Source organism: Cupressus sempervirens, chromosome 3, assembly GCF_028749045.1.
Source record: "Cupressus sempervirens isolate cs-2001-9-10 chromosome 3, ASM2874904v1, whole genome shotgun sequence".
In the NCBI taxonomy this organism is placed as follows: domain Eukaryota; kingdom Viridiplantae; phylum Streptophyta; class Pinopsida; order Cupressales; family Cupressaceae; genus Cupressus; species Cupressus sempervirens.
This window is the reverse complement of record NC_143120.1, coordinates 292,251,321-292,278,732: the sequence shown is the minus strand read 5'-3', so window position 1 is coordinate 292,278,732 and position 27,412 is coordinate 292,251,321. Positions and strand designations below refer to the sequence as shown.

At 38.6% G+C, this 27,412-nt stretch overlaps 1 protein-coding gene across 5 annotated transcripts in view; it reads left to right on the top strand.

The window, feature by feature from the left end:
• LOC149566113 (uncharacterized) overlaps positions 1-27,412 on the top strand; it is a 227,600-nt gene that overhangs the window by 13,279 nt on the left and 186,909 nt on the right. For 3 of the 5 annotated variants that reach the window (XM_089819540.1, XM_089819542.1, XM_089819543.1), the window contains 2 exons: positions 17,573-17,725; positions 26,394-26,548. In XM_089819540.1, coding sequence (XP_089675666.1) covers positions 17,573-17,725; positions 26,394-26,548 — 308 coding nt within the window. Of the gene's footprint in view, positions 1-17,572; positions 17,726-26,393; positions 26,562-27,412 lie in introns of all 5 variants that reach the window. The other 2 variants (XR_016362121.1, XM_089819541.1) reach the window with 1 other exon arrangement.

The window sequence follows — 27,412 nt, the reverse complement described above, 5'->3', positions numbered from 1 at the left end:
TCCAGGTAAAACAATTGCACTTCGGCCAAGAAAACTTATTCCATACTTTCTTCCACCACTGAACCTCCCCCCCCCACAAATTGTTGGGAGAGCAATTCCTGATACCCAGAAGAAACAATGTAAACACCGTTGAGATTGGGAGCCCAAGCCAAAACATCATCATCCAAAAGAGCGCTACAATTACGGCCAAAAAGAATGTATTGGAGCTCAGCATGTTCCCCTTCCAAACCAAAGATAGGCCATTCCTCTGGGTTCTTCCATCTTGCCTCTACCACCTGCCCCTGAAAGGAAAAAGACTTAAAGTCGTGCACCTTTGACCAACCAGCTTCACAAAACCTCTGGGACAAAGTACGCAAATGAGGATATTGAACGACTATGGGAGGGTGGCCATCCCAAGCATCATACCATAAGTGAGCCTCTGACCCCCCTTTGCAAATCCAGAAGAGGCCCCTCTTGATGAGCTCAGCACCTTTCTTGAGAGTACTCCAAATTACTGAACCTTTTCCATTCAATCTGTGTCAAGGGATGTCTTTCTGTGGGATCCCTGGAAAGTACTTCTGATTCAAAATTCTGGCCCAAACCCGGTCCTGTTCCACACACCATCGCCAATACAATTTGGCAGCCAAGGCAGTACTAGTAAGCATTGACTGCCGTAACCCCAGACCACCAAATTGTTTTGGACTACAAACAACCTCCCATTTGATAAGGCTCCACTTAGTAGAAGATAAATTGCCAGCCCATAAAAACTGTCTTGCTAAGGAATTTAAATCCCTTACAAAGCTCATCGGTGCCACCTGAATCATACTCCTATACAAAGGAAGAGCCTGAACCACAGATTGGAGGAGTGGGACCCGACTAGCAAAAGATAGCCAGCGATGGGTCCAATGAGTAACTTTGACACGAAACTTATCCAGAATGACCTGCCAAGAATCCCTAGGTTGCTTGCCACTAGAGATAGGAATCCCAAGGTAAAGCAACAGGAGACTCCCAATTTGGAATCTGAGAATATGAGTGATTCTCCTCTGAATTGAAGGTGGAGTATTAAAGAAAAAAATGGAAGACTTGCCCTCATTGATCAGCTGGCCTGAAGCAGCAAGATAAACATCCAACACCCTGCGAATATTGGAGGCTTCCCGAGTGGTAGCTATGCCCATTAAAGCTGTATCATCCACGAACTGTAAGTGTGATTGCCTCGGAAGGTTTCCTCCCCATTTCCAGCCCTGAATGAAGCCCCCTTCCACATTCCTTTTTATCAACCGTCCCAAGCCTTCCACCAAAAGAAGAAACAAGTAAGGAGATAGGGGGTCGCCTTGCCGTAAACCCCGAGAAGCAACAAAAAGATTTGAATGCTCCCCATTAGTTAGAACTGAGAAAGAAGTCGAATTCACACAACTCATAACCCAACGAGTCCAATCTTCCTCAAAACCAAAAGCTCCTAACACCTTCTGAAGGAATGACCACTGAACTCTGTCATAAGCCTTTGCCATATCCAGCTTGATGAACATAGCCTTATCTTTGGAGTTGGACATAGAATGAATAGTCTCAGTAGCAACAACCACCCCATCCAAGATCCGGCGACCCGCCACAAAGCCACTTTGTTCTTCAGAAATTAACATTGGAAGCCACTTTTTTAACCTATCGGCAATCAACTTAGATATAATTTTATAAATAACATTACAAAGAGAGATAGGGCGAAATTGACTTATCCGATCAACCCCTTCCCCCTTGGGGATGAGGGCAAGGAAGGTAGAGTTCAGGGTTCGTAGCATTTGCTTATTCTCTTGGGATTCCTGAACAATAGCCAGTAAATCTACCTTGATAATGTCCCAGAATTCCTGGAAGAACTCAATCGGAAAGCCATCTGGACCCGGAGCTTTTCCTTTTTTCATTTGGAAAACAATCATCTCTAGCTCTGCCAAAGATATGGTACGCATGAGATGCTCTTTCATTTTCAAAGAAACCAAAGAAGGAATACAAGAGAGAACCTGAGCCTCCTCAACCGAGTCCCCTTGCGAATCCTCCCTAAAAAGAGAAGCAAAATATTGCGTAGCTTCCCTGGATATATCCTGAGAAGAAGAGAGAACCTCCCCCCTATTAGTCACCAAAGTTGATATAGAATTTCCATGTCGCCTGGCCTTCACCGAATTGAAGAAGAAAGCAGTATTCTTATCTCCCTCTTGAAGCCAGTCCATCCGAGCTTTTTGTTTCCAAAAGATTTCCTCTCGCAGTTCCCATTCCTCCAAGGTTTTTAATGCCCTAGCTTCCTTTCGCAACAAGTCATCTAACACTCCATCCTCCCTAATCATTCTGGTGACATCATTCAACTCAGCTTGAGCCACATTTTTCTCCTGAAAAATATTACCAAAGTAATGCCTGTTCCACCATTTGAGTTGATACTTGACATATTGTAGGAGTTTAGAAAAAGTATACATTGCTGTGCCAAAGGCAGGTCTACCATCCTTCCACCACTTAGCCACACATCCATAGAGGTTTGGATCCCTCAACCACATGAGCTGAAATTTGAATGGTGGTCTCTGAGGCAGCTGAGAAGAAGAAATAGCTAACTTAATGGGCCAATGATCTGAACCTCTCCAATCTAAAATCTCAGATTTGGAAGACCACCGTCCGCCCACCCAAAAACAGGGAACCATGAATCGATCAAGTCTTTTAGCAATGCAACTGTCACCCGCCCTTCGATTATTCCAAGTGAAATGACCATTGCTAGGCTTGATATCCACAAGATTGAGTGTCGAAATATTGTCTTGAAGAAGCACAGAAGAGGGCTCAAGTTTTGGAACACCCCCCCGTTTTTCAGATAAATCAAGAATAGCATTAAAGTCTCCAACAATAATCCATGGCAAATAAGGATAAAGACTACGAACAAAATGAATATTATTCCAAGTAAGAAGTTTCCCTTGGAGCTCAACAGGAGCATAGACATTGGAAAAAAGAACAGATTTCCCTGACTCAGGACAAAGAGCGATCATGGATAAGGAAGACCTAAAGGAAATCCAACACAAAGGTTGTATCTTTCGTGGGTTCCACAAACATGCCACACCCCCCGAAGACCCCTGGGCTCCAATGCACTGACATTGACCATTCTTCCACAATTTAGGTGCTAAACTCAACATGCATTCAACAGAAACCTTGGTCTCCTGAAGAAAAAGAACATCAGGAGAATGACTTCTAACCAATTCTCGAACAACTTTTTGTCTAGGGCTGCTATTCAAGCCCCTAACATTCCATGAAATAATGATCATTTCAAAGGAGTCAAAAAGTGGGAGTCCAATGTCTTAACAGAACCTGACTCCACCAAATTCGCCCCTATCAATTCAATCTTCTCTATGTCCTTCTTACGCCCACTTTTACCGCTCTTCTCTGAAATTCCCTTCCTGCCATCTTTCTGAAGAATACCTAGGTGAGGAGGAGACTTTCCGTGTTTATCCTTATCCGAAACATTGGCCTGAGTAGGAAGGGCTGTGCTCTCTACTCCTTGTCCCAAATCCACATTAGGCCCTAGAGTCGCCTGTGCACCTGCCTGCTCCACAGTGACCATGGGCATGGCAGATTCCACTTGTGATGCCAGAGGAGGATTAGGAGAGGTAGTCTCAAGGCTAGAAGTCGCCACAAATTGATCCATACTGATAAATCCTGGGGTAACTTCTTGCTGTCCTAATTCATCCAAGACCTCAAATCTGTTAAAAGTATCCTCAACTTGTCTCTCCATTAAAGTCCTCTTATGTCCTCTATTACGGTTACGAGCCTTAGTTTGAACAAAACCCTCAGCATCCATAGCCTCGCTAGAAGTCACCTTCTTCCCTTTATCGGCACCAGGAGCGTTACGAGGAGGAGGTGGAGGCTGCTGCTCAACTGTCTTAGCCCTTGGACATCTTCGCAAAAGGTGACCATATTCATGACAAAGGCGACATCGGAAAGGAAGGGTCTCATAATCTAGTTGCTGGACACATGAATGCGAGCCCGCACACATTTCCACCGCATCTGGCAATGGTTTACTCAAATCAAGTTCCACACAAATACGAGCAAAGGTCATAATTTTCTTACCTAGGGTTTGTGTTGAAGGCCCCACTGGCTTCCCCAACATCGATGCGAGCATATGAAGAACGTCCTCTCGACAACATTCTATTGGGAATTTGGGTAACCGAACCCACACTGGGACCCGATTAGGAAGTTCCTCAGAGGGATTAAAACCTGCATGCCATGGCTTAACAAATAGCCCAACCTGGTTGTAAAAATAGGGCCCGCCTTCAAATACCCTATTGTGATCAGCTAAGCAAGTGAAGGTGACCATGAAAAAGTTATTTGCAAGCAATATGACCTCCATTTCACCCTCGGGTTCCCAAATTCTCCGAGCCCAATTTTCCAAAAATTGAAGAGAGACTCTTAGTCCCAGAAATTTGCAGTACAGAGCATGTCTAGAGTAATAATCCACATCTTCAGCAATCAACTCAAATGGAATCACTAACTTGGGTCTTTCCTTGCATCGTTCAAGGCATCCATTGATCTTAGAAATCCTAGATCCTCCAGACGAATTCATCTCCGTAGCTCTTGAAATCGGAGAGAAAATGGCATTATCAAAAACCCGTGCCTCTTGATTCAGCTGATTCAAACCCATCGCTGCACGGAAGTCCATCTCAGGCCCCAATTTAGACGACTCTCCCTGAGCCATAGCCGCACACGGTTCTGAACAGACCGCAGCCAGGGAAAACCCACCCTAGCGCCCCCGACTGACAGAGAAACCCACTCGCAGTGGGCGGCCAGAAACCTTCGACTCAGCACCCTACTAAGCTTTCCCAGCAATGAAAACGACCCTGTACTCCTGTTCAAAGCCCCCCCCTTCGCACACACAGCAGATCTGGAATAAGCTAGGGCACGGCTACCCTAGCTCGGCGCCTGGTTGCAGACGAAAAAACCCATCCTTCATATTCGATATTCATATACATGAAAACAATCCATAAATCTATCTCTCGCATCTAGGTGTAAAATATCTGTAATGTTGAAATAACTCAATTAATCTTACCTTCTTGCATATACATCATAAGAGTGAAATACCTGTTTTCGGAAACCAATGGAATGTCTAGCTTATCTTTGTCTATTGTTCGTCTGACAACTTGGGAAGAGGTGAAACATTGTTAGGGGCTTAACCACCCAACCTTAGACCAAATCTTATCCCCACACAATCTCTAACAAGAAAGGTCCTCCCTACCCGGAATTGGACGTGGAGCATCTGTCATCTACTGAGCATTCCGGTATCTAACCATACCACTCAACTTGACAGCAGGAGTTACAATAACAGGATCATGCATGAGCTATTATGTATTTTTCTATTATTTGGTTAATTGATTTCATTTTTGATTCTTGCAAGTTATCTTCACCTCTTCACCATTCATGGCTCCTGGCCGGTGAATCCTAGGTGCTCGAGAAATTATATCCATTTCCTTTTATTTACACTTGTTCACCTTTAATGACATCCTTGTCGGTGAATTTCCTTGGTGTTTGATCATTATGACATCATTTATTCTTCTAGTAAATGCATGGAAGAAAATATAATATTATGGATAGGATCTTGACTCATGGACTTTGTTACAGTTTTTCCAACCTCCAAATAACAAAATTGAGACAATCTCATGATTCTTTAATAATAAAACAAGGGACATGATATCAGTTCCTTATGATGGTTTCGTCTAAAGAAACTATGTTTAACATATTGTATTAAGAGCACTATTCAATTTTGACTGCAGTAATATTATCAATATGGAAGAGGCACAAAACTTATAATAGACTTGATGTAAGAATGCGGATAGAAAGGAAGATAGAGTAGACAGTCTACGTTATGGACTTAGCATAACTCATGTGACCCGAAGCAAATTCTTTCTTCCTCCCATGGTCGGAAATGATGAATTTTCTCGTTTCCTTTGCTCGGTACTTGTAGTCGGATGTATGAGAGAAAAGATAGAAAGGACTTGGAATAGAATGGTATGATTTGAATCTGAGATCGTTTTGATATTTACTCTGTTGACTGAGCAACAAGTGGATGTAAGGGTGAAAGTATGCAGTAAGAAGAGTTACGGGATTGCAGGTAGGAAAAAGTTTTGCACCAAGGTAAATGGTGGTCCCTTCTCTCCCCCATGGCTTCCTTAATAAGGAACTAGCCGTGACTTCTCGGCTTCACCGGTTACAAAAAGATTATCTGCCCATTCGAATTCCCAGTATTAAATTGATTGGGAAAAGGAGAGAAAATAAAGAAAATAAAAAGGTTGGAAGAGAAATTGGAAAGATTATAGTTGATTCAAATTTCCAAGTATTTAATCAATTTTAAACAAGGAAAGCATAAAAGAATGGGAAGAGAGTTGGAAGGTTATAATTTAATTATTGTTATAATTTATATTTACATATGTATATGTAAATATATTAATGTGGTGACATCATTTTATTATATTATTATAATATAATGGTGCTATTTCATTTTTTATATTTATACGCATGTATATAAATATTTATTATAATAATAATATGATGAAAGATCAGTTAAAATCTCTAGAGGTACGCTTTATAATTTAATTACATTATTTTAATTAAATTATTTTATGTTTTAAATTATTATTCAATAGCTCATGCGGGTCACATAGATGCATCTTGTTTCAAGTCGCTAGGTCCTCAACTGATGCTCCTACCTAATTCTTTTTTAACAATGCTTCCACCCCTTCGACATGTTTCCTGCAAAGAAGTTCTCCGTAATTAAATCATATTATCTTAATAAATTATTTAATCATAACGATCATAACGGTTAACCATCTTCTCAATTCCATGAATTCATGACAAATGATCAACTAGCTTGTTATCTTCATTTTGAAATTATAACGACTAACCATCTTACCATTTCATAGGATTATAACCAAATTAACCGTCAACTAACTTCATGTGAACCTCAATGGCTATATTTTAAATTAGGTCAAAAATTGGGATGTAATAGAGACCCTCAGGATGGTGTATGTAGTGCAAAAGATTTGTCATTACCTATTGGCAACCTTGGTTACGTTTATGAGGACCATGAGGCATTAATCATCCTAGTGAATAAACCCATTATTCAAGGAAGGGTCAGCAAGTGGCTTCTTTTGTTGTAAGATTTTACCTTCATGATCATTATACGACCAACAAGAGCCATGCGATTATGGATTAGTTGTCACAGATGAAGTCCAACAAACTGCTAGAGTGGGTGAATGATTGTATCCTTGATGCCCATCTTTTTCATATCGTTGTACTACCATTGTGGTACACTAGCATTAGGGAGTACCTGTTGAGCTTGCAACTCTAGATGGATATGCCCCCAAGGGAGAGGAGGAAGTTGGTGCTATGAAGTCGAACATTTCGACTAATCAATAGGTTGTATAAAATGGGATCCGACCAATTTTTAAGGTGTATCATAGAAGAGGAAATCCCAAGGGTGCTAAGGGAGGCACATAAAGGACTCACAAAAAGCCACATGGAACTAGACACCATTGTGCAAAGGTGTTTCTTGTAAGGCTATGGTGGCCTAAATTATAAATCATGCCTGTGAATAGGTCATAGGATGCAACACTTGTCAGAGGGTAGGCAAACCACTCTAGAGGGAGTTTATGCCCCACAATCCTTTGCATGCATAAGAGCTTTTTGAGCGGTGGGTATTGGATTTCATAGGGTCGTTGAAGACAAGTTGTGCACAAAAGTGTTGTTATATTGTGGTGGCAAGAGAGTATTTGATGAAGTGGGATAAAGCATGAGGCCTATTAAACAACTCTGCCTTGAGCACAACACGATTCATTTATGCACAAATCATCACTCTATACGACATTCTATCCTATTCATGAGTGATTGTAGTGGACTCTTCGTGAATCATGTGGTGAAGCTTCTCACAACATAGTTGAAAAATTTCTACTATTTGCCAAGTCCTTACTACCCAAGAGCCAAGGAGAACTAGAGGCCACGAAAAAAATATTGAGCTCCGTTATATATAAATTTTGCGGCATTGAACAAGAAGATTAGGAGAAACTTCTGTTGGTATTGTGGGTCTACATAACAACGTATCAACTGGCCAGGCACACTACTCATGTATGGCCAAGAAGCCATCGTACTGGGAGATATCATGGTGCCTTACCTGTAGTTAGGAATTGAAAATTGACTTGGTGACATGGAGAGTTTATGAGAAAGATCTAGATGAATGGAGATTGATGGCTCCATGGGCCACTGAAGCAATACAAAAATGCTTAAAAGTGTAATGTTACAAGCATATCTGATGCGTAAATTTTAGGCTAGGACAAATGGTGCTGAAGTACAATGGCTGTAATGAAATAAGACTAGGAAAATTAAAGGTCTGATAGCACGATCTGTATAGAATTTTCAATGATGGGGAGAACAAAGCCATAAAGCTATCAACTCTAGATGGTTAGTAGGTCTCAGAGGTAGTGAATAGGTTGAAGTTAAAGTGTACTACAAAAGAAGACCGCAAGGATGACCTAGTTAAATCTGGCAACCCAACTAAATTAAATATTTATTTTTTGTTAAAAAATTATCTAAACAACATAAATATATTTTGAGAACTTATTGTATGGTGTTTATCGTATGACACAGAAACACCATAGGTTCAGCATTGTACAACAATAAAGGGAAATACCATTAGCTCTTAAAAAAACAGTATAGTAATCAAGTGATGGAGGGGTTGGAAGACCATACAAGGGAAAACATGCAACCATTAGGGAAAAACAAAGAGAAACACTATACGTGTGTTAAAGCGGTAACATGCCATATGGTAGCATTGATCAAGATTTCAAAAAAAACAACACTGTATGAAGGGATGTCGTAACGACAAGGAAGTCAATACAAAAAGAACACAGCACACCATAAAGGTCGTATGGCAGGAGTAAAGGTACTGGTGAAAAACAAAAGACAAGGCATCACCTTACGATACTCAATCCAAAATCACCATACAACACACAAGGAGAAAACATTCCACATCAATAGCATAGTTTGAGAAAAACCATCTTCAAGCAAATAAGGACTAACTGTACGATGGTGCATGGTGAGAAAATCAAAACTAAGAACACTATACGGTAGTTGAGAAACAACATGACGAAAAATTAAAAGGGCACCCATGCAGACAAGAAGCCTTTAAAATCGGGATTGGAAGTAATCCAAAACACAATACTCACTTTGAAGGGTACATATAGGTTGTCTAGCATAAAAGCTAGCAGAAGGAAAGAGTGTTCACGATAATAAAGGCATGTATTGAAGAAAAAAACTAAAGCCATACAATGTGAAGTGATAGTTCCCAGACTTGTGGAAAGTAAAGGTAGAATATATTACAACCCCTGTATGACACTCAAGAAGACATCATCGTACGGAAGAGAAAAAAATCTGCATGGTGAGGCAATAGGGGATGGTAGCATTCAACAGAAAAGAACATCATCTAACTCAGTCTTCAATTTCATTGTTTGAAAGTAGCTACAAAGACTCTTAGTATAGGGTTATGAGATCGCAATGACACAATGGATAGTATACTACTTAATTTTGTGTGGTAACAAGAAGAGCTTGATGAAGTTTAGGAAATAAATACAAGATTAGAGAAAACCGTTATGACTATTATCACAAAACCGACCATTGCAACAGGGAAAAGTGTTAGCGAGTCATATAGTGAGATGGACAAAGGAAAGGAGATCTTGCCTTCGGGAGTAAGAATTGTAGGTAAAATGGATTTTGGAAAAAATTTCTAAGGGGAAGAAAACATGGTCAAAAGTCTAGACTTAGAAGGAGGTGGATATAGATATTGTTATGTGCGAGGCTCTGAGTGTTTTGGAGTGCATAACCTAGTGGTAGAAGACTAACAATGACCACCCTATTGAACAAACTTTACGCATGGCAGGAGTACATTGGGCTACATAGATGCCAGATTTTTCCATTAGATATTTCAAATTGCCTTTGAAAGCTGTGATTGGGGCTTACGACATAGTCAAAAGTTAGCTTTCTAGGACCAACATTGCGACATTATAGTTTCATTGTTGGCTGCTGCATTTACAGGCATGCTCAACATAAGCAGATACTATTGCAGTTGGCGTGTTGAGAAAATTGGACGTAGGCAGAGTGGAACCGCTTGGGATAGGTGAGTAAGATCAAGGTCTCAAGAAGTCTTTTAGTGCCCACGGTGAGTATAGGTCTCTATTTGATGTGATGAAAAGATGGCTTATAGAAGTAAGTTGAGCCTTAGATGTAGCAGTACTATGGATTGCTCTCATAAAGGAGTTGTGAAATGGCATGGTATATGAGTGGTGGACGATATTATTAGATTGAATTGATGAGTTCCCATCCTTGTATCGAATAACGTTTTACATGCCCTTTCATGCCATCAATCTCTTTTTGGATGCCGTGCACACATAGGTCCCTTCAGATCATTATGATGACTTCATGCCACAAAGCCGTTTGAACTAGGCTGACTACCCATTTTCTACTAGTCACTTAGACTTTTGTACTTCCAATAGTGATACTTCATCCATTTGAAAGCGTAGGCTTCAGACAGTGGTATTAGAAATAGAGACAAAGTTTGATGAGGAGGATGACACCGGTGGGAGGAGTTGGGAGACACCATTTTGAGAGTAAGTGAAGGATATGAGTCGTTTCATATTGGCGAACCAAGGGGAGATTGGCCATATCGAGGGATATATATTCAATGGACGAGCGGGCGTCGAGGGCCATTCAATAGTGGCACCATCAAGTGGGGTTGTATAATTGAGGATTGTATTAGGTACTTCTACACCTCCAAATTTGTTTGTACTCGAGATGCATGTTGTTTTTATCCCAATAGTTCTATTCAGTGATTACTACAACCGTAGAGCAACCAACAACATTTGAGACCGTCCCGCTAGAGGTTGGAGAATCCGCAATTGAGGAAGTCGAGCTAGCGGTGGTAGAGCCAGCAATAGAGGCTATAGAGCAATCGGCAAGAGAAGATATGCCGAGGGATGTAGGAGAGGAGATGTCATGAGATGTAGTAGTTGAGATGTTGATGAGTGTGATCGTTGGAGTTTCCAAAGACGATCATGAGCGCGTTTCTAAGTTGCTATCAGATGACCCCTTTGATGCCCATTAAACCTACACTTCTCTCGCCTCAACATGTACCACTTGAGATTGTTGACTTCAGAAGGAGAGATCCCCTCTACGACTGATGGAGTTGGCTCCTTAGTCTGACATGGGTATATAGGGAGGAGTTTGAGGGTAGGGCTCCTAAATGCATCCAATAGGGCATCTGGGATGCACGGTGACTTGGGTGAACAATTTTGGTTGAGGTGAAGGTTAGAAAGGGTAGTGGGTTAGTACGAGAACGAGCTTGGGGGTTAATGAGGCTCTTGAGTGCTTGCTTGCATTTGCTACAAGAGGATGCATTGCCGAGTTTGCACAATTATTTGAGTCTCGAGGTTGGTGTGTTAGAGTGACCCTTGATATGATAAAGGACTGGAGGCTTTGTGAACCCCAAGGGGAGAGATGAATCCAGTCCTTGCATAGGAGGGTTGAGTAGGCCTTCAAAGAGGGATATTAGTAGTGAAGGAGAGCTCACCATTCAATAGAGGCTGAGCAGGTGATAGCTAGTATAGCTCAAATGGAGTCGACCACTTGGCTCCAGATGGTGGAGGACGAGCTAACTTAGCAGTGAGCTCAGATAGAGTCCTTAAAGACTTAATACAGGACTTAGGTAATAGCTTTGATAGAGCAGTTGGATCAAGAGAGGGCTGAGCGGACAGTAGTGGAGACTTGCCTTGTGGCAACGTCAGAGGAGACAAATAAGAAGCATAAGGAGGTGTTGGAGGCAATGTCTATGGTGAAGGCTGCACGTGAAAGGAAGAAGTTAGCGAAGAGGGATTTGCAACCATTGGTTCAGCAATTTCACTAGTTGAGAGAGCAACAAGCAACACCAATAGTGCTTCCTACACCATCAGGGACGTTTTCTAGGCCCCCAATTCCTTGATTTCACTTTTGTAAAGTTGTATTCCCCATTTGGCTTTGTATTGTTCAGAGATGGCTTCCTTTTTAGGGGGATGATATTGTGTAATTAGGATTTGTTAGTGTTGTTGTTGAGGGGTCGATAGTTAGTTGATGGTTGCTGAAGGTTGGCATTTGAGACCTCTTTATGCATATAATGTACTTACCTTCAGGTGAGGTTGTTTGACGTTGTCTACTGCTTTGGGGTGTTGTGGTGTGGCCTTAATATTGTTGTTGGGAATACTCTGAGATATGTTTGCGAGCTCTGTCTCAAATGTAATGACCCTTACTATAAAGGCCACTGAAACCCTCAAACTGGACTTAGGAATTTTGTCAAACAGTTGGCATGTAACCGAATAAGGCTGCAATATTACTAATTGTTGTACAACGAAACCTCAATATATGATGCCAATAATGTATGAACAACAATTCCAGATTATAACACTACCAATCTAAGAGATAGATGACAATATGAAACTCAAATATGAAGTCCAATGCAATTCTGATTTTTATGACAGCAAATAGAACTGATTACAATGAGAGACTGTCACAACTATGCACTTCTAATACATCAAGCTCTTGACAATGCAATGTTATGACATGAACAATAACCCAGTTCAGATTTGGAATGCAAAGGACGAAACTTTTACAACAGTTATTAATGACTGGAAATAACTATTTATGCAATGACAGTGCTGACTGTTCTAATCCTTAACATGCAATATTTTGGCAATCAAAACTTCAGTTTGTGCACCTGGAATAGCTCCAATTTTGCCGGATATGAATGCTGAATTAATGCCACACGAAAACCTCACAATCTGCCCCAAACCAACTCACAAAATTGCTGCTGCTGCCCAACTGACAGGACCGTACAGGTACGGCCTGGTACGGCTGCTAGATAAAAATATTGCAGCATTTTTTGTCACTCCAAAAGCAATAAATCTGGGTGCCTAGGGTTGCTGAATAACCCCCTAAAATATGAAATTCATCCGTCAAGCCAATTAGGAGTTATGAGCAAAAACGTGGGTCCAAACCCTGGACTGGCAGTCTGAAAATAATGCACAACTGTGTCTACAACCCTTTTAATCAATCTACAAATGCTAGGGCACAACTGAAACCCTTATTCCAACCAAAGTAAACCCTTATAATTGAATCTCAATGAAGTCCAAATGAGATGGCTGAATTACCAACTCCTCAAATGCAACAATTCAGGTGATGTTTCACACCCTCAAAGTCGCCAATCCAAGGGAGTGATTCGTTCCCAAAGATTAAATAATTTGCAGACCCAAGAGACTACAAATTTGCTCCACAATGGAAGAAGTAGAAGAAATCTCAAATCCAAGCATGTCCAAAATGAGAGGCCCAACCCTCTATTTATTCACTTTTCTAAGAAGTTGCTAGAACTTCTAGAAACATCCTTTATAAAATCTCATTATAATGCACTTTTTCTAGAACTTCTAGAAACATCCTTTATAAAATCTCATTATAATGCACTTTTTATAATAAAGTAATTTTATAAAATAAAAAGTGCAACTCAACTTAAAATTATAACATGTAGGCCCCAATAACACATAATAATAAAATATAACCTCTTAACACTTCTTCAAGAGCAAGATATGACCATCTGATCCGCAGAATTGACTCTCTCTCCACACCATTTGCCTACGAGAGTCTGGAATAGGCAAAATCCATGATCAATGTCATGTCGAACTAAAGAGGGGACATTACATCAAATATATTGTGTATGCTTGCTTTTATGTTTTACATGTATTCTATTCTGTTTTGAATATAGACCCTACTAGGAAAACAGTGCTACTGCCAAGGAAATAAGATACATAGACATCATTACACAACATATCTTACTGCTTAGAAATAGAGAATGGCCAAAAGTACGTGTATGGGACTCAGCACTCACTCAAAATAGAGAAGTTCTAGGGTAAAACAATTCTAGATTATAAAGAAATTCAGCAATGAAGAAGACGTAAATCATATCATTATTCACAAACAAGAAAAACTAGGTGAATAGGACAAACAATACATTCATTTTTATTAGAGAAAGCCTAGGATAAAGGGTGCTAGATTAGAAAAAGTTGCTAGGTGTAAACAATTACTAACAATATAATGGGGTGATATAAAATCTTTAAAACTTGAAGCATAAAAGCTAAGTACAGATAGTCCCTTGAGGGTTGGACCACCTGCAAGAAAGCTTGTAATATGTCAGTATCATATTTAGCGTCTCTTCAAAGCCACAATTATGGGATATGGATGAAAGATTATCTAGTTAAATGGTAGCTGGAGTCATCCAGTAAGAAGACACGACTTCCTGAAATTGATTATGCTGAACATAGACAAGAAACACATTTTAACTCTCAAATTGAACTAAACATAGCTTCTCTCTATCAGAAATTTTAAAAGAGCTGCAAGGAAGAGATTCCTTTAACCCAACAACTTCTAGATTATCTACATCATACATTCTTCTTGATGCAAACTCTAGTTATAATTTTGTTTTAGATTTGTCATTTTTGCACATCCCTAGGAATAAAAAATATAAAGTTCTTAACTTTTTTCAAGGCAGTTTGCTTGAGACAAATCATATATATAAGTAATACTGGAGGCATGAATGTCATAGACAATAGTTCTGTCAAGGCTTTATTGTATTTAACAGTTTCTACTTGAGCTTTAGTAGAAAAATGGATAAACCTGCTGGGTGTCAAGGTCATTTTTCATGACCCTAGCTCTACAGAAAATGAGGGTTCTTATTACTCGATCCATTTGGGCTTGAAGGTGGAGACAGTGGTAGCCAAAGCAGGTTTATGAGGGTATGATTCCAAAGACTTATGTTATTGTTGGATTTTCTTATGTTGACAAGGTGGTGTAGACTTCTTATAACAGACATTTCCATGGCTCTGATATATGTGGTCAAATTAAAACTTTCTAATTTCATCGGGAGCTCGCTATTTATATTTTAATAGGAAACAAATACAGTTATGTCCGGATGGTCTTTCTGTCCACTTGCTATTTACGGCTCTGATGTTCTATGTCGAAACTTTTCCTTTGTTTAACACAGGATGCATTATATTTTCGTATATTTTACTTGGTTGCTATTGTTAAAGTTTAGCACATGGTATGCAGATTCTGCACTATAGTGTTTGAAATAAATTGGTTAAGTTAAACTTCGATTTGAAACCTGCAATTTTTGAGGTGATAACCTGCACACACATGCTTCTGAAATTACCAAAAAGCAAGGCACTTACATGCTTCTGAAAATACCAAAAAGCAAGTAAATTTTGAGATCCAAATATCTTGCTTTCTAAAATATTATATTATTCTAAGTTTTGTATGTATTACAGAATGTGTTCCCCATGTCCTAAATAAATCTCCCATGTTGTGTGAACAGAAAATTATACTTTGTTTTTAGATATCTTCATCTCAGAGAAACCCAATAACAATAAACCTAGAGTGCCCAGATTAAAGCATAGAAAAATTCAAAACATCGCCTAGATAAGATAAGATAAAATATATCTATTAATGTCCAACAAGAGACCACAAAGAGTGTCTAAAGGACTAGAAAACATACAACAAGGCCACAGCCAACAGCAAGACACCAAATGGTACCTGGGGAAAGAAGAAACAAGAAAGAACCAACCAAGAGAGCAAAACCAGAAGCAAATAAGGCCTCCTAGTTGAGTAGAAGTAGTCCTGAATCAAGGAATAAGGTCAAGCGCAAGAGTGGGCCCTAAACTGTCTCAAAGAATCCCTGGAGGTGAGGTGTTGTAGCCATGAGTAGCCCCTACAAGGCCTCATAGATCTGGTGTGTTCTGAACCTGGTGAGCCAAGCGACCTCTTCATGCCCTGAGTTGTTGATGTGGGCATGAAGGAGGTGATAAGCTGATCTGTAACCTGTCTTCCTGGGAACTGGAGCTGCAGGGTGTGATTATGGAGCTGCGTGGCCTCTTGGAGGTAGAGAGCAAGGCACTGCTGGTTGGTATATCTGAAAAAAGATGAGAATGATCTGCACTCGTGGAACAAGCAATAGAAGCTCCCCTTGATCTCATAGAAAATGGGGCATGAGAAAATAAAGTGCATCTCAGTATCTGCCTTCCCCAAGGGGAAAAGACAAAATGTTTGGGTAGTTCTCTCAATATGGTGATCTATTTGAATACATAGTGGGAGCCCACTCTGAAAGAACGCAAGACGAAGGGCGTGAGTCCAACGACGGGTAAGCTACGAGGGGTGTACAATTATCCTGTATTGGAGATCCAAAAAGTGCTCAGCGTAAAAGGCCATCCTCATTAGGAGCCCCCTACGGGATTACTCCAAGTTGTGTGGATACACTGTCTATAAATGTCAAGTTTTACATGCTCATTCAGCTCCGCCAAGAGGGGAGGAGGTGATCGGGGCATCCAAAGAGAACTGGAAGGCGGGAAGATGATCCATATCAATATCCACAAAACCTAGCAAAGCAGTGGCCCTAGCATACCAGCAGCAGAACCTACTGGTGGAATCAGCACTTGTGATCGCATCAGAAGAGCAATAAGCAAGAAAAGATTATTTGTGGCATCCCTCAGAAGAATCAGCAAAGCTCTGGAGACGAAAAGGAACTACTGCCCATCATTAGCAAGATAATCTAAAACCAGTGCCCATCTTTAGCAACCTTACATGCTAGTAATATCACAAAATCTGCATCCAGCTGAACAAGAAAAATCACAAAATGAGATATGATTTTGCTAGGTTTAGCACTAGACACCAGCTGAGTCACCCTTAACATTCTAATAGATATTCTCAATTTTGTATTATTCTTTGAAGTTTGGGCATTTAAATAAATATGTATATTTAAATTGTCGCAATGTACATTAGTCTGCTATAAGCACTTGCTTCTACTTGTTTTCATTTATTTTACTTTGAGGACTGTTAATGCTTGTTATTAAGCTTGGAGTTTTGCTAATAATGATGTAAGTTCAATGTATACATGATAGAACTCATGTACGCAGTTAACTCAAACAAATGAATACAATATTGTAAAATCTTTTCAAAACATGTTAAATTGAATAAACTTTACTGCCATTCTTCATCTTTATAATTAAATATATATTGAAGTCGTGCTTTCCATTTTATCATTTTAAAGCTTATTCAAAAGATTGTAGGAAGATCCCATTATCTTTCTCGTGGTTCTATTGTACTCATTTAGTTATTATTCTTGATTCCTGAGCATAACCTACATCATTTCTATTTGTTGTTTGGTTTTGTTGCTTGTACAGAGCAAGATATCTAAATTTTTTATTAGGTATTTATCAATTGATATCCTACAATGCAGTGATATAATCTCACTGGACATCCTGGTATTAGTTTGGCTGTACGCAGGTCACATCGTTTTTGCATTGATTCAAAATCTACTATTGCGATTCAATTGGTATCTTAACGGTGGTCTTATTCTCATTGTAATATAGCATCTTATGGCCCAGTAATACTGGGCAAGAATGAGGTTACTAATTTTTTATTCTGTATAACATTTTATTATTATATTTATGGACTTTGACTTAATTATGTACAGGTGGAGTGTTTCCAGTGCAAGGGTTTGGTTTTGCCAGGCAAGGAAGTAATGTGTACAAATCTCAACTGCCGGCAAGTTTATCATTTGGTTTGTGCCAAACAATTAAAGGGAACTCACTGGCTTAAGAAAAAAGAGTTCAGATGCTCACATCATGTATATCCTCAGAACCTATTTTGTTTCCTTCAATCTGATTTCCATGGTTGGTACTATGTTTTATTATTTCTTGTCTGCAAATTTAAAAAGACTAGAGGGTACATAAACTTTTGAACGGGGAGAAAAGCTCGAGGTCTTTAGCTCTTATCCAAGCCAGCACATCTTTAAAAGCTTAACTTTTTCTTACCTGAATAACGGTCAGTTTCTTTTCTAGGTTAATTATTGGTTTCCTATAAACAACAAACCTTTTTAATGCTCTTTTTAAAGCCAAGATGTCATTTAACATATTTCTATTAATTGTAAGGGTCAACAACTCAACTGGTTTGTTCCATTCATAGCATGCTAACATGTTTCATTTTGATCTCTGAATAATTGGTGCAAGTGGCTTTAGGTGCACTAGATTACCTTGAGCTAAGTTTGATGCAATTACTAGTTTTACCCTCTAGCGTTGGCTTGTAAACATGGTTTCTGGAAGGAATACATTAACAGCATAGGATATAATGTAATCCTTGTATGTGCATAATATAAAGCTTCACAGTAATAGTAAATTCAAGTTTCAACACATTGATAAGTTGTCTTCCCTTAATAATGTGTTTTTCCCGACAGTATGTTTTACAAGCTTTTGTGAAGCCTACATGGAATGTCTCTACCAACAATGCTTCTATAGATGTAACATGTCAATGTTTACTGCTATATCTGATAACTTATGTACATGGAATAATAACAAAGATGGTAGTGCATGCTGAATACACGAATAAGATATAGTGTTATTCGCTCCTAAATTCATTACAGGGAAAAAGGTTGTAGATGGTGGGCCTAGTTTTGCCCTCTAATGTTTGGCCTGTAAGGATGGTTTCTGGAAGGAATATGTTAACTGCACATGATCTGATGTAATCGTTGCATTTGCATAATATAAAGCTCCACAGCAATAGTAAATTCAAGTTTCAACACATTGACAGGTTGTCGGCCCTTCAAAAATGTGTTTTTCTTGATGGCCTTTGAGAAGCCTAGATAGAATGTCTTTACAAACAATGCTTCTATAGATGTAACATGTCAATGTTTACTTCTATATCTGATAAATTACCTACATAGAATAATATTAGTAATAAAGATGGCAGTGCTTACCAGATAAATGAGTAACATACATATTTTTTTGCTCCTTACACATTACAGAGAAAAAGATCAGAGATGGCTGGCCAAGGATTCGAGTTCATCCAACTACACCCTACTACCTTCCTTTGCGGTACAAAACATATTTAAAGGACTTGACAGTTGTCAAGAGGAACACAACTGTCAACTAGTAGACACTTAAAACCACTTGAGAGTGACAACAAACTTAATACAAGTAATTAATACGTTAATTGTTAACCAATATTATTAATGAATTGTACGTCGATTGCATCATCCCCTCCAAAAGAAAAAAAAGTCGTCTTGTAGATGATAGTAAACATAAAATAATGTTTGGGAAGACTAATGGCAAGATTATAGATTATGACTTGTATGGTGCAAACTCAAATTTGTAGTGAATTTCAAAAGTGAAATGGGGGTTTGGGGGCAATGCCCCCAAAGGGGTCAAGGGGAAATGCTCCTAGTAAGATCTTAGGGCAGCAAGACCAAATTAAGACCTTTAGAACTGCACAAAATTCCATGGTGCACATCATTTTCTTGATTTTTTAAGATTCCAAAAAAAATATTGATAAATCCGAAAATGCACTTGTCAATCCTACCAAATCTCTTACTTGCCGAACTAAGTAATGAAACTCAAGGAATTGTTGCTGTCGTATGGAAGGGTGGCATCTAGTTAGTCGTATGATGTACAACATGATGTGACAGAGAATCATGTAAGGGTTGAAGTATGCCCTATACTGTGTACGAAAATGACATTGATGTACAACTCATATGACAAACGACTTTAAGGATACAATGATTGCATACATGGTGCCATACAAGTGCTGTACTTGAGGCTGCAAGTATTGTGCAGATATGCCAGACAAGAACAATAATATTCTATGATGTGCAAAGTTAGCAGAGGCCATAAGGGGGACTCTGGAATTGATTCCTCGGTTACAAAGGGTTGTATGTTGTACAATTGTCTTGAAAATCATAGAAAATGCCATAATGCATGGGTCCCTACGCTGGGAATCTAAAGGCCGCATGGCATAGATACTTTGCATGCAAGGGTCTGTTCAAGTTTGTATATCATACAGTAAGTACTAGTGACTGTGAGGGTTGTACAAGCCTATGCCACATGAGTGTTAAGGACCACGTTGTGACAATAGCCCTACACGTCGTACAAGAGTTTGCAGACGGTATGGAAGCTTTTGAAGCTCGAATGTAAGAATAAAGCAATTGTATGTGATGCACAGTGCAATGATGGCACCACTTCTTGACTTGTGCAAAGAGGATTTTGCTTCGTACAAAGGTCAATGAGTAAACTTCTTTGGCAATGTAATTATGAGTGTTTCTTGGGTAGTTGTCGGAATTGATGGTTGTTATTCTCAACCAATCATTAGGTGTTCTATGCACGTGAGATTGGACATGAGAACTTGTTACCTTTTATGGAGACATTACAAGGAATAAAAGATATATCATTCTGCCAATAATATGTGCAATGTGTTAATTCTGAATTGTTTCTTTATTCATGTTTTGATTGAATCTTTGTTTACTCTGTGCATAAAACTAGATACCTTGTGGGGAGTAAGCAAGGAGAGCATCACCTGTCTTCTATCTCAATGAAATGACTATGAAGTCAAGGAAGAAGTTTTGTGTGCCGATTGTCACCATTTGCACCTTAAGTTTTCCCAATGGCTTAATGCCATGTTGATCAACACCTACCAAGTGGAGGGTTAGTGGATAGAGTGTTGGCATATTGAGGCACTTCCAAGTTTTTTCTAGCAACATAGACTCTTGAGCTTCTATGAATGATTGTGTTTGTTAGTTTCATTTTCATAATCTTCATCTCAACGACAACCAACTTCCTCTTGATGCTTACTACTAATAACATTGGGTTATTGGCCATGTCTCCTTCTTGTAGTGGTTGTTCTATTGGCTTCTTTTGTGGATGACTTTGTTACTGGCTATTTGTCTTAGCACCCACTGTGCTTGTAATTGCTACTCTTAGTTGTGGTGTAGTTTGAAGATGGTCTACCATCTTGACGGGTACGATTGTTCGTAGCACTTGCCAAACTACGCTCTTCTCATACTTCAATTGCACTTCCATACTTGTAGTTTTGTTGGGGGTTATTTGTTCATTTTCCATCGCTTGTTCAACTTTTGTTCTAGCTTCTTGGAGTTGTTGCTTCTTTTTACAAGTGTTTAAGAACCTCACCTTCTTTGTTTGTTCTCTCGTGATTGCCAAATTCGCCTCCTCTTATTCCTTCCAGTCCAACATATTAACATCCTTTTGCTTCGGGCAATTGGTGTCTTCATTATTAGTTGGTCCATACCATTTGTACAATAATTGTACATTTTCTTTCTTATCTAGATAGTCTCTCGCAAATTGTCCCCATTCACTACAATAATGACATTACATGATATGACACCCTCTAGAGTCGTACTATATTTGATTTTTGCCTTCATTGATTTCCATAACCGCTTGGCGATACATTTTACATTTTCAATAGAGTGGATTCTTCTTGTGTGAAGACTACTAGTGTACTCTTAGGCTTTAAATTATATGAGAATTTCTTTATTGAATGATCCATCACCTGACAAATCTCACAAAACATTATTTTAGGACAACTACCTTTCATTTTCCCCGCAATTTTGCGCTCGGTACATCATAGCTCATTAATTTCTTTATTGGTTCCTTTCTCAACCTTTAATTGCTTTGTCATCCTCATCATATCTTGTTGTAGGGATTGGACTTTTATTGGTTACTACCCTCATTGCTCTTGTCATTGTCAGTCTCCCTCCCATTCTCGATGTGCATAGCCCGATGTAGGCATTACCAGACGAGGACAGAGGCACCACTTTCATCTTTTTGCCCACTGAGGTAATCAACCCCTAAATGAACCACCTCTTCTTCAACACATTGGTTGGCTGATTCTCCAGCATGGCTAGCAATTCCTTGAGCCTACTATTGTAAGCCCATACATTCTCATTCTTCCCTTGTTTGGTATCATAAATTCGAGGAACAATTTTGTTGTTGCCTTGTTGTAGTTTGAATTTGATCTCGAATCACTTTCACACATCCCAAATCGTTGTGGATGAAGCATCTAGCTTTGTGAACCAGTCATAGGTTGTAGCTTGTAGTGTTGCTAGAAACACTCTCATCCAACAATCCCTTTTTTTTTGTGATTGCTTGCCACTTAGATAGGGTTGTACATCTTCTAGTGCCTTGGAGGATCTTTCGACCCGTTCCTTGTAAGCTTTGGCAATTTTTGCCAGTCCACATTCAGACTTGTTGAAGGAGTCACCATCTTTCTTGCTTCCTTGTGTGCTTGTGTGTTGGATTTAGGTGGATTGTCCTGATTGGTACTTTCCTTGCACTCTCGACAACGTGCTTGTCCTCCACATGTCCACCTCTAGCATCCCCAACACCTCAGGTGCTTTTAGGCTTTTACTCGTTCCTATACTCCTTTCATTCGAGGGTTTGGATCCTCCAATTTTGGCTTCGTCTAAGATGGATAGATTCTTAATGTGATGGAATATGTTTGTTTCTTTGTCTTCTTGGTCAGCAGGGTCAAGATACAATATCTTCATGCTCAATCCACGTACAATTTGTGACTTCCTCCGCTAAATGGTTTCCTTTCCTCCCAATCATGACTCTGGCTTAACCTTCGACTTTTGCTTCATTCGGGTTCCAACTGGGGAATTATTGGAGTGGATCTTCCTGAAATGTTTCTTGTAATCTTCTCCTTCATTCTCTGTTTTGCGATCCTTAAAGATCACGCAATCACTTGGTCTTGACCACCTTTTGGCCTCTGCTCGCCTTTATTGGGATCCAAGGAGCATGGATCACTCAATGCCAACCCATTTCTTTAAAGGCAGCAACACCAAATGTTTTAAGCTATATTTTATAATCTACATACTTAGAAGAATAATAAAGATGACAATGTGTACCAGATAAAAAAGTAAAATATATCTTTATTCACTCATGAATTCATTACAAAGAAGATAAAAAATGATCAGCCAAGGATCCAGTTCATCTGACTTTACCCTACTACTTTTTTGGTGGCACATGACATATTTAAAGGACTTGAAGGTTGCCAAGAGGAGCACAAACATCAATCAACTAATTCCTACAACCTCCCAAGAGTGCATCAAACTTAATACAGACAATTAATACATGACAGATAACTAATATTAACATTTGTTTAGGCACTGTACACAAACTACAGTCAAGATTTTAAAAATGGCTGTCAGGAAACTTAATACCAAATTTGAATTTATCATAATTAAACATAACAAAAATTTAATAAAAATTATATAATATTTTTATCTTTTAAATATTTAATCGGTGCCAAGGTCAATAATTGAACTAGGCATTTAAATTTTAGAAACATATTTAGTGTTTTATAGTATTGAAAACATTAGAGAGGAACAAAGAACAAGAAAAATAGAAATAGAATAAAAAATAAAACAGAAAAACATTACATTTTAAAATTTTCATAGAATATCACTACAAAAACAAGGAAAAAAAAATAGAGAAAATTTCTAAAGAACAAAGTCTGTTCGCCTAGGGTTTGCGTTGTAACTATAGATTTGTGCAGGAGTTCCGGCTACACTGGACTTTCTGGGCATTGCCAGACTTGGCATGCATCAATGGTGAATTGCAACATGTCCATGGGTAAACGTCGTTAAACTGTTACAACAAAATCTTAATGAATGGATTGGAAGTGGATAAAATTGTCTAAGGTTTGAGTGCAGATCAGACTGTCTTATCAAGGTCGTGTTTTAAGTCAAGCTACATTTTTGTTTACCAAAATAATCTATCAAAAATCCTATGAAAAGGTATGCCTCACAAAAAAAAGTTTAATTAATATCAACATGTTTTTTTATTGGAATTTGTTGCAAATTTAAAACAATTTTAAAATGCTGGATATTTGATAGATTTTGAACTTTATGTCTGAAACTCACCGAACTCTGTGACTTAGGGTTCCACTTATCTGCTCTAAGGCCTGCGCAATCAATGGTCGTGTGTGAACGAGCTTTCTAAATAACTCATCATCTGGATCATCCTGCTGATTCTGTCTATCCTGCCGGTGGGGACTCCTGCTACCATCATGAATGTCACCCATAACTGAACCTGCTGAAATGCCTGTGTCAAAACTCAATTGCTCTTGTACTCTCCAATGAGTATAATAGTTGTTTGGCCCAATCCTTCCAGGATACATAGAAATAATTACAATACCCTCAGGCTTGTAGAATCATGGCTCTGATACATTAAAAGAGCTCTTTTGTCAGATGATTGCAATTTCTGAGTTTTTAAATATTTTTAGGGTTTCTCTGATTTTTTTGGTTTTTTCTTGATATTTGCAAATGTGAAATGAAGTACAAACAAAGTAGAAATTAAAATGAAAGTATAGATTAAAGAATACAACTAAAGCAACAATTTAGTGTACTTTATTGGCTTCAAAAAATTCAAGGACATTCCTGTACAAGACGGTTACAGGTCTGAGATTTTCCTAGATAAATTAGAGAGCACAAAGTAGCCTGATTTTTACACGAGCGGCTTCAATCTCATTTGCAATAGAAGTCATAAAAATTCCAGAGTTTTGCTTGGTAATAGCTCCTAAACCAGGGTCCAGCTATATATTTACTGCAATTGATCCACTGGAGGTACAACAAGCTTGATTTGTTGTTAATGATACAAGTCTAAAACAACCCAGATCTGCAATCTGATCCTTAAATCTGCTTGTCAAAATGACCGATCCTCTGTTTTCTACCTAATGATGAAGTTTGAATGCTTTTCAATTTATCCTACAAGAAATGTTGGGTTTTCGTCCAACCTTCCAATTTCCACAGAGTTCTCATTCCCAGAAGTCTAATCTGTTTTGAATCTCTTTCTCATAGCTCAATTCCAAATTGCTTCTGTGAAAATATATCTTTATTCACCCATGAATTCGATACAGAGAAGAAGACCAGAGATGGTTGGCCAATGATTACAATTCATCCAACTATACACTATCACTTTGCGGTACATAACATATTTAAAGGGCCCAATGCTTGCCAAGTGAGTCATAACCATCAACCAACTGTCACTGCCCGAGAGTGACAACCAACAGACAGTTAAGCATTGACAGATAATTAATATTATCGAACATAACCAATAGACATTGTATGTAAGCTACATGTCTACTGTGGGAGATGCAGGGGGAGTATAGTCAGTTCAGGGTGTATAGGAGCCACTACTAGAGCCAACACCTGCCCTGGAGCCAACACAGTGAACAACAGTTTCAATTCCAGTTACAGTTGCACACTTGCTAGACACACCCTGGAATGTCAAGTTTGCTTGCTGAATTCCCCCATTCAGTGCACACCAATTTCTACTAATAAGTATTTTAGATGTCATTGATTAGTTATTGCCAATGCCTAAATCTATAAGAGCAGTGGGTAGACGATTCATCTGTGCATGCGACACTTTTTGGCCATGAATGTTTTTCCCGTACCAATGCAACACTTTAATGCAGCAATGTGTAGCTTGCAAGCGGCCACAGAGAGGCCTGCATTATTATCATTGTTAAAATTATACAAGCATCCTCAAATGACAAATCACAAGCTTTTGCTTTGCAATGACACAAGTTGTTGTCCATAGTTATAAGGTTCGGACAGACCAGGCAAAGTTTTTGTCCTAATTTGAACATTGTGTCAGGGAAGTTTGTCTTCACACAGTTCCACCCCTGATTTGTAATTTTTACTAATATGAAAATAAAGAGAATGACAAGAAAAAGATGCAGAGCGGCCTAATGGCCTCTGTTGTTTTGGAGAAAAACAAAAAATGAAAAGAACATGTTGAAAGGCTTGAATACCTCCCATTTCTATGCATGTGGTACTTTTTGGCCATCAATGCATTTTGTGTATCAATCTAACAGTTTAATGCTGCAATTTGTAGCTTGCAAGTGGCCACAGAAAGGCCTGTATTATTATCATTGGTAAAATTATACAAGCATCCTCAAATAATAAATCGCAAGCTTTTACCTTCCAATGACAGAAATTATTATCCATAGCTATACAGTTTGGACAGATCAGGCAAAGGTTTTGGCCCAATCTGAACATTTTGTGTCAGGGAAGCTTGTCTCGACAAAATTCCAAGCCTGATTTGTAATTTTTACCAATATGAAAATAAAGAGAATGAAAAGAAAAGGATGGGGAGAGGCCTATGGCCTCTGTTGTTTAAGACAAAAACTAAAAATTGAAGAGAAGATGAGAACATGTTGAGAGGCTTGACTACCTCCCATTTCTTTTTTAGTTCTTCTGCATATGCAAACAAATAAGAAAGAAAATAATTGGGTACGGCTATATATTTATCTGTATTTAAACTTGTATATATTATTTTATTGTTTTACTACTTTTTGAAATGTTTTCAATAATTCTTGTGGACCTTGTAAGTATGGTTTTGGTCTTTTGTTTTATCATCAATGTTATGTAGGATTAGGCACCAAATTTTAAAGAGTTGGTAAACAGACTGATTTTGTACAAACATGTGTATTGATTATAAAAACAGGTGTGCATGGTTTGCAATTCTAGACATGGTTTGTGGCGCTGTGTGAGATGTCCTGTAGCTGTGCATAAGGATTGCTCTCCATGGCCAGAGGCAATGGTTTTTTTGAGGGAGAGACCAGGGCCAGTGATCTGTTGGAGGCATCATAAAGATTGGAGGTTGGAGCACAAGGTTATATTTTTGTTTTCCTCCTATTTTTGTAGTGGGATATTTCAGAATCCTTTCCATTTTGTTATGAATGTTTTGCATTTGCCATGAAACCATTTTGGATTTTTCTTTATTTTATAATATAAATTTCCTTTTTCTTAAAATGTTTATTACATCTGAAAATTAGAAAACATAGAAGAATCATATGATATCTTTATTATTATTTTTTGTTACCTTATGTGCTTGAATACATATGTTTTATGTCAGTTGTTTCTGTTTAAAGTTAAAAGAAAAATCTCTATAATTAAATTTAATCAAATGATTGTCTTTATGATATCACTAGTCAGCCATTGATGTTCCTTAATATCTCTCACATTTATTATAGAGAGACTGCAAGCAACATGCTTATCATTCACTGTACTTGTGTAGTATATGGAAGAGTTAAGCCACATAACACAAGCTGCTAAAAATATGATTTCACTGTTACTTTTTTAAGCCATACTTGATTTGCTGGTTTCTTGTTTATTTTTATAATTATCTGGAGATGAGTTTGGGTCAGGGACATCATTTTTCAAAAGTAGGATGTGAGGATAAAAAGAAGGTGCCACCATATGTTTAAAATAAAAAATGTATATTGTACATGAATTTCATAAAATAAAAATAGTCCAGATTTGTAAATAAAAACAATTTTTTATTTATTGAAATAATGCTCAAATCAGCAAACCCAGCTCGTAAATGGTGTAGTCACATAAAAAACTAGCTGGTTCAGTAATTCTTATGAGCAAAGGCCTGAAGGTAAAAAATGGCGGGGACTGGACTTTGTCGGACCCCTGAAGGTGAGCAAAGCTCACAAATGTCTATACATTGTCGTAGCA